The 13,061-nt window shown below is 39.2% G+C and overlaps 1 protein-coding gene across 7 annotated transcripts in view; it reads left to right on the top strand.

Moving 5' to 3' along the window:
• Positions 1–12,511, top strand: part of GCC2 (GRIP and coiled-coil domain containing 2) — a 54,514-nt gene extending 42,003 nt beyond the window's left edge. For 2 of the 7 annotated variants that reach the window (XM_074991140.1, XM_074991116.1), the window contains exons 20-23: positions 2,224–2,418; positions 5,336–5,475; positions 6,592–6,793; positions 8,038–12,511. In XM_074991140.1, coding sequence (XP_074847241.1) covers positions 2,224–2,418; positions 5,336–5,475; positions 6,592–6,793; positions 8,038–8,108 — 608 coding nt within the window. In that variant the 3' untranslated portion in view covers positions 8,109–12,511. Of the gene's footprint in view, positions 1–1,827; positions 2,187–2,223; positions 2,419–5,335; positions 5,476–6,045; positions 6,091–6,591; positions 6,803–8,037 lie in introns of those variants that run through there. The other 5 variants (XR_012645099.1, XM_074991147.1, XM_074991132.1 and 2 more) reach the window with 5 other exon arrangements.
• Positions 12,512–13,061: the final 550 nt, after the last annotated feature.

Raw genomic sequence — 13,061 nt, 5'->3', positions numbered from 1 at the left:
TCAGTACCATATGTGTCTGTCAGAGATGAGTGTTGTCTTGTTTTTTTTATTAAAAAATTTATTAAGCAGCAAGGGTATTGAATGGCTCAGAGTATTAGTAATAGGAAATAGAACCTCTGACGTTGAAATCTAACTGAAGTTGGTAGTCCCTAACTGCTCTTTGGTTACAGTGTGACATATGTAGAGTGAATTTGTGGTCTCAGCTCATTTCCCGAAATGGGTCAGTCTGTGTTACTGAGATCATCGTCAGAATTGGCACCCTTATTGTCAGTCTCAGGCTACATCTATACTACGAGAGAAACTCGAATGTATTAAAATCGATTTTATAATGCTGGCTTTTTACTTTTGATTTTAAGTGTCCTTACTTCCCACAGGCTCCCAACAAATTCAACACATTGCTTCCAAACTGAAATCACCAAACATTGACTGTTGCAGAAGTGCATTGTGGGAACCTATCACACAGTTTCCTCAGCCCCACATTCTGAGTCAGGAGCCAAGTACAGCAGCCCTGGTCAGTTTCCCGACTCCCACTTGTACAGTAAACCCTCCATTTAATGGACTAATGGGGGGAAGGGCTGTCCCTTCTTCCCAATAGTCCATTAAATGCAAAGGTTTACTCCCTCTTCCCACAGGCTCCTCCAGCACCAGTCCCACCCCAACTTCCCTCCCAAAAAAAAACTTCTTAAAAACAACCCTCCCAAAAAAATACTCCTCCACAAAAAAAAAAGAAAAAAGAAAAAAAAAGCCCTCTCTGAAAAAATCTAAATGCCTACCACTCACCAGCTCCAGTAGAAGAGCTGCTGGAGCCTGCTGGCTGGGGACACCTGGTCGCAGGTGGCCAACTGCCCATAGGCATCTGGCCCTGCGTGGCTGGAGCCCCCTGGCCACGGGGTGTCTGGCCCTGCGTGGCTGGTGCTGCCTGGCAGGAGTGCGGCAGCCTTGGTCAGTTTCCGAGCTCCCACTAGTAGCAGGGAGTCGGGAGCCAGGTGCAGCACGTAGCTTTGTGGGATACGTATAGGACGCTTGTGGAGGCTAATAAATTCGAATGAAGGACGTGGCGCTTCCACACTAGCCTTTAGTCAACATTTTAGACTCAAGATTGACACTATATTAATACTGACATTTTGTTATTGATATTAGGGCAGACTAAATCGAGCTAGTGACATTTACAGTGAAGTCGGTGATGTTTTAATGTCGAGCTAATTCCTTTAAATTCGATTTTATCTTGTAGTGTAGATGCAGCTTCAGAAAATAAGTTGAAGACTGATTCTGGAAGCTAGGCTACTGTCACTTTTAGAAGGGTGTCCTCAGCTCAGGATCTAGGCACACTGTATGTGGAGAGGGAGGGGGAGTTTCATGTTTATGCTGCTTCTACTTAAACTTTATTTCTTGTTTGGATGTGTCTGTCTCTTTTTCCACATTTGTCAACATGCAGCTTTCTAAAGCACTTTTAACATCTCTTAAGATTCCATTTCTCAATTGAAACACACTGTACAATATTATTTTTAAAAGTTGCTCACCATTGAATCATATGCTAGTTCTAGTTAAAGGAATAAGCATGCTGTGAAATGCTTACCCTTCCAAAACAGCTGGTGGGGCAGGGAGAAATCCACCAGTTGGCCTGTATCTTTCTAAAGGTAAAACCAGCATCAGCCTTTCATAATTTTTGGCATATGTACAGAAAAAACATATGATCAAGAATATTTTCAGAGTGGGTACAGACCGGAAAATGGACTGAGAAAACCCATCTGATTTATTGGTGAAATCTCTTAAGGAATGGCTGCCTAGCTTTTCACAATTGCCTTGTTCCTTTCACTGTGGCTGTAGGACTAATGGAGTCCGTCTCTGGTCTTATTTCCCGATGCCCCATTAAGAATGTTATATCAACGACTCTTTTCACATATTCTGTTTAAAAGACCTTTGAAATCATTGCTAATGTGGGCTCTGCATGTGGTTGGATCTTCCAAGTGAAAGATTATTTTACTGTGAGATATTCTTCGTGTATCCTTTAAGGATAACTGAACTTCTCATATGATGTTTTGTTTCACTTTATTACTTGTATACATCTCCTTAACTTAAGATGCTAAAAGAAGTATTCAGCTCCTCTGTCTTCAGTTCTGATGTTCTCCTTTGCAACTGGTTCAGTGGCTGGTGGGTGATCATCCCCATTGTACAGCCATATTATTTATTCATGTATGCCATCAGAAAGAAATTCTTTTTCAGGTCCATCTGTTTCAAACCTGCCAGTGAAGAACTTGAGAGAACGGAGAAACACTGACCTTCCTCTTCTTGATATGCACACTGTAGCAAGGGAAGAGGGAGAAGGAATGGAAACAACTGACACGGAGTCTGTCTCTTCTGCCAGTACCTATCTGCCATCACTGGAGCAACTTCTTAGTTCTCCTGAAGCGAAATTAGGTAAGTGAAACCTTTTTTAAAATAATAACTGTTCAAATACTTAACTCACTTGAGTTAAAGAATCAGTTGGTACTCTTCTGAATGCTACAGAAAGTAGTACTTAGATCCTCGTTTGTGGTCACCATATATTTTTATGGCCAAATCTGGGCAGAGATTGGCAAGGGGTAAAGCAGCAGCCTTCCTTTGCAGTACCCAGATGTTGCTCCTGAACAGTTGTTACCAAGGACAGCAAGATGCTCCACTTTCGTGTTTACACTAGCACTGCCAGTAGGGATCATTGTTCTGCACTGCGCAGCCCCTCGGGGGCTCTGGTATCACCTCTGGAGACACATGGGATGCATGGCTCCAGAGGCAGCTCTTGTCAGCAGAGGTGTCTGCGGTGTTTATTTGCAGGGGCACATCCTGGGGCAGCTTCCCTGCTTCCACCCACACAGGGCACAGTGAGTCATGGACTCTGCAAGTGGCCTGTGAGTTCCCAACTCATATTCTCCAGGGTGGGTTCCAGCTGTAGGGCAGCAGGAGACAGAGTCAGTGTGACAGGGTTTGTTAGAGTGGCCACTGGCAAGAGTCAATGGCTTCACTACAAGGCCACTAAAATATTCTACTTTACTACCATAACATTTTCCCCCTGATGTTGCAGCAACCTTGGGTGGGATTTTCAAGGGAAACTTAAGCACATGACAGCCACTTCGGATGCCAAAGTCCAAAATCTCTAGATCCTCAATATTCCTGCTGAGTTGCTGCCTAACCCTATGGACACCTAAATGTCCACTGATAAGATCACCTAGATGCCTAAATTTCTGCCTTTTGGACATGTGTATTGCTGCCTCAGTCCTGACACCACCAAGCAGTTCAGTGCCTAAGCTCCAGTAGGACTCAAAAAATAAAGATCTCCCTTAAAAGGTCCCATACAGTCGAGACATGCTTAGAGGTCAGTGTAGATCCCATCCTCCAGACAGAGCTATCCACAAAATGGAGGAAAATGAGGCTGGTGATGTTCTTTTATCCAGTAGTCTCATGGTTAGCACACTGATTTAGGATGTGGGAGAGCCTGGTTCAAGTTCTACCCTGAGCCTGAGATGGAGCCTGACTGTACATCCCAGGGGAGTCACCAAAGCACTGGGTTATGGAGTCTGTCTCTCTGCTGTAATGAATATTTTAAAATATATTTTATGCAAGTGAAACAGCTTCAGTGGAAGAGATTGAGATCTTCACCCCAGGAATACCCCTTAGCTACTGTCACTGCACTCACTTGGGATGTGGGAGAGCTAGTTTAAAGTCCTTGCTTTCCATCAGGTAAAGTGAGGGTTCAAACCCAGCTCTCCCACATTCTGGAGGACACTACAGTGTGTGTATACACAAAAATGACTGATTGGGTTAGGCACCTATCCGCAAGAGATGATTCATGGCTGTGAAACCTGAGTGGAGATAGGCACATATATCCCTTCAAGGGGTGGGACTTAAGCCACACCCCTCTCATGAGCATTTCCTACTGACTAGTTCAGATGGCGCTCTGCTCAACCTGCTGGCTTCTGGAAATTCCTTTTTCTAGGTACCTGACACTCCCCAGGCATCGTATAGGAAACTTGGGTGCCTAGCTCAGGATTGTGAATTCCACATGACAGCAGGTCACCGAAAAGTTAGGTATTGTAATACTCAGCTGACATTGCACCTTATGAATCCCACCTCTTCTCTTTAATAAGCATTGGATGCTGTTGCTACCAGAAACATTGCTACTTCAGGAGTTGTCTGAGGCTTATGAAAGGTAATATCTCTTAGGGGTTAGAAATCTGAACTTTAATTTCTTCATATTGCAGACATTAGAATCCTATCCATTGTTTAGTTTACCACTGTCACCTTACTAATTTGTGTCTAAGATTTACCCTTGAATAGTAATTAAGGGTCATGTATGTTAGTTTCTGTTCATGGATTCCAAGACTACTTAAAATTTGTAAAATGTTTTACTCAGGGACTTTTATGGTTGTCCAACAGTTTACCTGCTCATTCACCTATCTGTTCTTCTAGAGAATGAGAATAGAGGGGTAAATGAGTAAATAAACTGTAGGAAGTGTGAATGTGAAGAGAATATAGGGTGAACTTCTCTAATCCGTGACTCTCTCATGCAGCAAATTATATAATCTGGCGTGATTTTAATTAGCCAGGAAACCACCTGTAGATGTGGCCAAGTTTCCCATGATCCCATAAAGTTTGTTTACAGCCACTCATCCTGTGCTGTTATTTAGCTCTAATTTACCCTTATATGTCTTCTAAGAGCCCAGTAAGCAATGGAAGTATTGGTAATGTGCTAGAAAATACTAACCTCCTGTCTTCTGGCAAATCTTCTCATCTGGCACTGGCCAAGTCCCAAGGGTGCTGGATGAGAGAGGTTCAACCTGTAGCTCAGAATACTGCATAGAAAGTTTTCATCCAACTCCTGTTAAATTCAGAGACTAAATTTCCATTGGCTTGAATGTGAAGGGGAAAGGCTACTAGAGAACATGGGACCAGCAGGCACTTGCTTTCAAAGTCCCAAAAAGTAGAGCAGGGAAATACAGGACAAGCAGCTAATAGTTATGGAGGTAAATCAAAAATATTTTGAGGGAAAACTGAAATCCTCAGTAAGGAAAAACAAACCAAAGAGATGAGTTGCTTTCCCCCAAACTTTTAAAGGAACACTGAAGTCCTATTCTGCAAAAGTAGTTGGTTGCTACAAACATAAATGACAAATCAAATATTTGGGGCAGCAGAAATAGAAATGGGTAGTGATGTAAAATCTGACTTCTCGTGGATTTTCGTTTCTATGATTTGATGTTGCCACCGCGACACCTGTGTAATTCTGAAAACTGACCCTGATAAGCCATCAATCCTGATGTAGAGTGAACTACAAATTAAATCTGTTTGAAATATAAAATTGCAGAACCACCTCAAGAGCACACAGAACTTACCAAAGAAGAACTAGTCCAGCAGCTAAACACAACAACAAAAAGCGCGGATCATTTGAACGGGTTGCTTCATGAATCAGAAGCAACCAATGCAATACTAATGGAACAAATTAAGGTTCGTAGTAATTGACTCGGTAAAATGTTAGATATGGCTCTCCAGAGGTTTGTTTTGTTTGTGTACTGTATGTATGTATGTATTACCCTACTACCAAATTAGTTGTTTCACAGAACTTATTCAAACTGGAATGTTTGAAATTTGGTGAGATGAAAAAATTTATTACTGTAATTTTTCTTCAAATTTTACATATTCACATCATATCAAATTACAGCCAGTACTTACCAAGATACGTCAGTTCTCGTATGGAAGAAAGACAAACTTCATGGAAGAAGCACAACATTTTAGGTTAAATTATTCTTCTAGTATAGTTGATTTTTCTTTTTACTCCCCCTTCATCTCCATCTTCCTAAAAGGTTTTAAGTGCATTCTTACTAGATGTAAATGTTGGTTGAGCATAAGTTACCTTGAATGCTCAAATACTGAGCTGAAATATCAGATGACAACTTACTTACCTAATTTCAAGTTAGGAGCTACTCTGATCAGGGTTGGTGGATCCAAAGCTGCTTTTTTCAAAGACACTGCTTTTACTCTTTAGTTAAAGTCAATGTGTGTTTTCCTCAACTCCAGGAAACAGCTTTTTGAAGCCAGTCTTCACAGCAGCATTCTCGCAAGGTTCAGAGTCTGTTAATATTAAAACTTGTTAATTTGTTTTGCTTTATAAATGTTTCCTAATAAAGTAAGTGAATAGTTTGCTAAAATATAATCCAAGTAGCATTTTGATTCCACCCTTTGCATGTTATTCCTCATCATCAGAAGCGCACAGTCTGTTTCCCAATACTTTCCTTATACAACTAAGTTACTTTGCAATAATAATGCAAAACATATCTAAAAGTTGTTTATGATTATAAATAGCTTAAATCAATTCTGAACCAACTGTGTTATGTGGAGGCCAGCTGTACATTCAAATACAGGCATAGCTAATTCTATGCCACCTTCAGGCTTCATGGGATCTTTGCCCAGAGCACTTTTTACGCAAACTACTAAACACTTCCCATACGTCATTGCATGTCTAATACACACATGTTGCATTCATCAGACTGGTGTTATTCGGTCATTCACATTTTGAAAATGAATAAGCTAATGTAATAGTTCATAGTTTCTTTTTGCTTGCAGCTTCTTAAGAGTGAAGTAAGACGACTGGAAAGGAACCAAGAGCGAGAGAAGTCTGTTGCTAATCTGGAATACTTGAAAAATGTTCTGCTGCAATTTATATTTCTGAAGTCAGGCAGTGAAAGAGAGAGGCTTCTTCCAGTAATGGATACCATGTTGCAGCTTAGCCCTGAAGAGAAGGGAAGACTTACTGCAATTGCCCATGGTATGAGAGGTACTTCCATATTATCAAAAGTTGCAGAAAGTAGGAAAGAAAAATGAAATATGGTGTCATCTTCCAGAACAATAAAGGTCAAGAACATGGTGTAACAGACAGGAGAATAGAACTATTCTGGTCGTTTAAGAAAGTTAAGATGTTCCTAACTGTCATAAAACAAAGTTTGTTAGCCAACAGATAGAAAGAAATTTATCTGAAGTAAAAATGCAACCTTGAAGAAAGAGTGAGATATAACTTTGTTTCTTGTTGAACTTCAAAGCAGACATAGTCACTTTTTTGAAGATCACATTCAAAGTGACATGGGCAAAAAGCTACTGTGAAGTAGCTTCCATGGCAGATGCTCTCCCAAGAAACTAGACGTTATAAGTCTACTTTTAATTAATAAAGTTCATATTATAATTTTATTTCATACTGGCTAGTGCCTAACTGTGAAAATATTGGATAACAAATATCCCGTAAGTACAACAGTCTGGAAAGATTCAGGCCCCTGAAAGAATTTTTTGTAAGCAGACAGCTCCCTCTTATGGTAAGCATCAAAGGTACTTACCAAACGCAATTTACTCTGCAAATTGCAACAGGCTTTTTGTTTTATCCTCTTCAAAATATTTTTATTAGGTAGTCATTGTCATTTTTCCTTATTTAACTAATTACAATTTCCATAAACATTTTAGATTGTCAGCTGCAGTGTATGCACCTTCCATATCTTTTTTAAAATAAGGAATAGGTCAATCTCTACTGAACATAAAATAATAAGACATGAACATGACAGTGAAAAATGTAGATGCATTAACATTAAATGGGAGGATTTATATTTGGAATTGCAAGGCAGAAAAGGTTCCTAGCTTTGAATACTGTTGTTCTGGCAGTCCCTATGGAATAGAACTTACCACTAAAACGTCGGATTTTTATGGTGAAGTCAATAAACGCCTTTCATCTCTTTGCCGAATTAAGACATGTCTCCTGAAATACTCTAACCAAAGTATACACTGGACAGCTGTGTTTCATGATGACAAAATCTGTCAGTCTGGTAGCAGTTTTCCAGAGTATACTTTAAAGGGCATCTCTTCACAGTTCTAACTAGTAAACATAAACTTTGGATTTGAATGTAGGAAAATCGACAGAAGTAAATATTTTGAGTCTTTCCTGCATGAGACTGCATCATTTGGTTCACTTTTGCATGGTTGTTGTTCAGTACTGATCAAGACAATAAGCATATTTTTTCCTTCCTTCAGGTGAGGAAGAAAGTGTATCACGGCCTTCTGGTTGGGCTTCATACCTTCACAGTTGGTCAGGACTTCGATGAGACAATGGAAATCTTTTAGACATTTACATTCCACAATTGCACTAACAGAGAAATTTTCCTATAGAAGAATGGATCTTATATGTGTAGCGTATTGACAATTTTATTTTTCTGATTTTGCAAATTATCTTAAACAATGTGTTTTGGCCTAAAATTGGAATAGAGGGTTTCTAAAGAATGTGCCATATTACTTTCTAACTCTGGGTTCTGACTGCACCAAACTACTTCATTGTTTCTTGTAAACTTTTTTAGAGTAAGCAATTTAGTATTCAGGAGTAAAATGAAAGGGGGGTGAAAAGTTACTGATTATTTGAGAACATAATTTGGCAAACTGATCACATTTTCCAGTTTTTATGAAAAATGCAACAATTTCATAACTGGAACAGTAGAGTAAATAATTGTTAGTAAACGACTTCAAAAATACATTTTTCAAGATGCTATTTTCTCTCAATGAATTTGAAGAACACAAATAATTTGTATTATAAATCTGTTGTCCCTATACTACAATATCAATGTAAAATCAAATGGTTTCCAGTGCATGATGATCTTTATAAAATATTGCATGGCTCTTAAGAGAATTTGGAGACACATGGCATTTTCTGTTTTAAATTTGGCCAACTTCACTGTTAAGTGTGCAGAAAAAAACAGGTTCAGAATATAAAGCCTGGGGCCAAAGAGATTGGTGACCCCTTTAAACTTGTTTGTATTGGGGATATTAAGGTGTCAGAGATTCAGGACCTAATGTTGGGTCAGATGTTAGAGAGCTTTCAGGGAAGGCCCAGAACAGATATTTTCCAGAATCAGTGGCACAAGCAGGCCAGTAGCACTGGCAGCAGCCAGAGCCTTTAAATAGTGCCAGAGCACCATGCAGTGTGCTTTGGGCAGTGTTAAGGGCTAGGGTAGAATACGCCACCATCTGGGCTGCATTGAGGGCTGCTTGAGGGCCATCATGGTGCACTGCAGTTGGTGCTGAGGGCTGGCTGTCCTTGGCCCTGGCACTTAGGGGAGTGTGGAGCTGATCCCGCCACACACTTCTCTCAGGGGCCTGTGGAGGCTGTTAGCCCTTCTGAGCACAAGTGGGCTGAAATTCTAAGAGAGAGGGGTGAAGTCAGGGTACCTTTGTCTGAGGTTGGATTCTGCATCGGCAACTTGAGACCTGAGTAATGAAGACCAAGCAAAATGCTGTAAGCAGGCAGTGGTACCATCATGCTGTACTGATATAAAGGTACTTCATTGTACTGAACGATAATAGGAACAGAACTCTGTGGGAAGGATCTGAATTTGCCAAAGTTTATGCATCCTAAATTAAATTGTTAGGAAAGAAGGATGTATGTTTTCTTGAAAAACTTTTATAAAAGATGGTGTTTTCAGGCATTCTAATACAAAGACATTACTCCCTTTTCTTTTCCGTCCTCACTGTGTCTGCCTTTTGGTCTAGTGATTTGTACTTCATTTTAGATTCTGCTGCTGCATGGCTTTTCTGGAAACCTCACTTCCATCCATAAGAAAAAGAATAATTCTGTTGTAAACTGTGCACTCCTCCCCTCCCCCGTCCCATTTCTTTGTTTTGTTAGATATTTTTTTTTCCTCTTAACCTATTGCTGTCTTTGTCTTCTATATATTCCAGTTCTGGTCTCATAATTTCTCCATTATTTATTTGTAAATTTATTATATATACATAAGCGTTCTTCTCACCCTCCCTCCAAATTTTCTGAGGCATTTGTTTCCTTTTCTCCAAGTTCCTGTTTTATTTAGTCCTAAAATTAAACTTCTGAACACAGAGGAGAGAGAAGATGTACACTTAATGCCCACCAGCACATCTCTCTCTCCTACTGCTACCATACCACACTGTATAATCAACAAAACCAGGGTTAGGGAAAAGTAGTCCTGAGATTCTGGTGTCTACTTCCTTAATAACATAGTATTAAATCAAAACTGTGGTTAACTTGGCTGCAAGAGCAGCAGTAGAAATTCTTGTTATGAGAACAGAATTTCTTTACTGAGTGGTTATTAATATGAAAGTTACTATATCCATATTACTTCTTAGTCATCTCTACTTCCTGTTTGAATTTCAAGTTCTTGTGACTTACTGTATTGAAGGGGAAAAGCTTTAATTTGCAGTTAGCGCTGTAAAGCCAGTATAGTTACAATAGAGTGAATCCTTTTTGACACAAGCCAGTACTAATATACTTTTAAATTCTAGTTACAGAATTGTCCTAGGTCATACATGAGTCAGAAGGAATCTGGTTTGACTCTCTGATCTTAAGATGGCAGGACTCACATTTAGAAAACCAACTTTTAAACAACTGCAACTTTGGAAGATGAGAGAGGACATAGAGCTGCCATAGTTGTGCTTTTTGTCATTTTCGGATTATATATACCCCATCAGCATCATTGATTTGTTCCAAATCATTAAATGGTTATATTTATTTTTCTTATTCACAGTAAGCTGTGATTAGTCTAATTAAAAATGCCATGACACAGTCAGTGGTAAAAGATTTCAGTTCATACTTCAGTCATATGCTCTTACATATTTTTAAATTACAGCAGGAAAATATCTGCATTGTTTCTTATGTTGACTTCAAACTAGTTCAACTGAAAATTTGCTGCTTTCGTAATTTTCTCCTTGAGTTTTTCTGTACAATATCTACTCAGTTGTCTGTTGGAGACTGTGACAAGTGAATCTTTCTCTTTTAAAATGTATATCTCAGATTCTAAAATTTTATTTAACTTTTGCAAACTGTGAATAAAAGTATGCATGCTGCATACAATGTAACATTGCCTGTATTTAATAATGATTATTTTTTGATTTTTCAGATTCTTTACTTGTACCTCACTATTTTAGTGAAACTCAAATTCTGTTCTCATGAATGTAATACATACTCCTTGCACGATACGCTTCAGTTATGAAGGAACATTACTGAGGCATTGAAAGCGTGTGCTTTCAGAATCCACATCTTGCCAGGCTGTGGAAGAAACATCTGCTGTAGACGTCTGGATTTTTAAACATGCAGTTACAGTAAATAGAATAGACAGGACTTGTGGACTGGAAGCAGGATTTTTTGAAGGGTAAATATGTATTTCATTGAGTTCCATATTAGCCAGCTAATAGGGCACCCTCATTGTGACTCAAATTCCAAAAGACAATTCAAAGTGAAAATTAAAGGTGGTGCTCTGATCACTTTTGCACTGTTGTTCCTTTTTAAAGAACATATGTTGGTGGCCTCACCTTGATTATTCAGTTTACTACTTTTATAGTACCATATCTTAAATTGTTTATGGGCTTGTAGGAGGACATGACTCCCACCCCATAGAGTTTACATACTTAAGGCCAAATTGTGGGCTCCCTAACAGTAGGAGAAAGAGGGTGTGAGAACTAAGAACATGACTCCACTTTCTACTCTTGGTCACAATTTGATTCCAGATGCTGGGGTCTGCTAGTTCTGAAACTAGTACTAGAAACTGCAGAGGGAGAGCGTTTGCTTAGCGTCATGGCCCCACCCCCTGAATATCTGTTGGACTGCGACTGGGCAACTGCTACCCACCTACATTTGCACAAGTCTTGCAGCCCATTCCCTTTTATTGGTGCCACCACTTGTATTTTGCTTCTCTTTTCACCTGCAAAGGTGCAATTGTCCAGAGAAACATATCTGGCCATTTGAGAGGCAAACTGAATGTTTTTAAGGTATTGAAACCTCTTTCTAAACATACCCCAGTTAATAAAAAAAACAAACAAAAACACAAAGTATAAGGATATATTGAGTCTGAAGGCAATAGCACTGAATTTGCATGGGTCATCCTTTCTCCCCCTTCACCTTTCTCTCTTTGCACATCTACCTCCTTACCTTTTGGTACTAGTTCTGCTGCTGCTATTACTGTTAAATACCTTCTTGCAGAGCCTGGTGAAAGGTAAGCAGCATCTGCAAAACCATGAAACTGAGTGTACATGGTGTCAGAGGTGCCAACTGAACAAATGGAAGAGAACTTCTCTTTCCATTGTTGTAATCATAGGGGTTACCTGTTAACAAAAACAAGTAAAAATGTTCGTTGTGACTTTAATTGAGGGTCCCCTAATGTTTTGTTCATTTTGATAAAATGCATATTCACCTGTGTACGTGCCTTTGTTCTGAATGCCCATTTCCTCTGATAATTTGAGTAAATGTTATTCAGGTTTTTCTAGCATTGGCTTGTCCTGTAACACAAAAACAGAAGGGTTTAAGACAGTAAAAAGTTGAATAATGGGAGTTACAGGTTTACTGGAAAAAAAAAACTGGCACACTCCTGACTTGGGGATCACCAAGTTGAAAATGAATGTGAAAATGTGTGTGGGGAGAAACATAATGTAGAAATAACCATGTAAAGTGACTGTTTTAGTGTATCTGATTAAGAAAAAATATAAATTAACTTAAAAAAGATTGCTGTTTTTTTGTTGTTTGTCCAGCACATGCTACTAGACAGCAAGTAACTGATGTCTTTCAGCTGAGACAGATTTAAAAAAAAAAAAAAACAACTTAATGGGTGGATGGGATGGGGCACTGCTTCAGAAATGCTCTGCAATAATTTACACACCAGCCACCCTAACCAGGAATCAATAATGATTGGACTCTTCTTGTAAATTGCATCCAATTTCTTATGCCCAAGAAGGTTAAACATATATGCTTCATGTCCAGTTCCACCCACCACCATACTCTATTTTCCTTATAAATATATACAGCCCCTGTGAATTCATCCTGGTAAGAAAGGAATGGCAAAGGAATAAACTGGAAAGATCTATCTCTGTTGTTCCTTTGCTAATTAAAATCAAGAAGTCCTGTGGAACCTTATAGACTAACAGATATTTTGGTGCCACTCATTCAGCTGACGAAGCAGGTCTTTGCCCACAAAAATCTTATGCTCCAAAATATCTGTTAGTCTATAAGGTGCCACAGGACTTCTTGTTGTTTTTGAAGATACAGA

Source organism: Carettochelys insculpta, chromosome 1 (assembly GCF_033958435.1).
Source record: "Carettochelys insculpta isolate YL-2023 chromosome 1, ASM3395843v1, whole genome shotgun sequence".
Lineage (NCBI taxonomy): Eukaryota > Metazoa > Chordata > Testudines > Carettochelyidae > Carettochelys > Carettochelys insculpta.
This window is presented reverse-complemented; position numbering and strand designations above follow the sequence as displayed.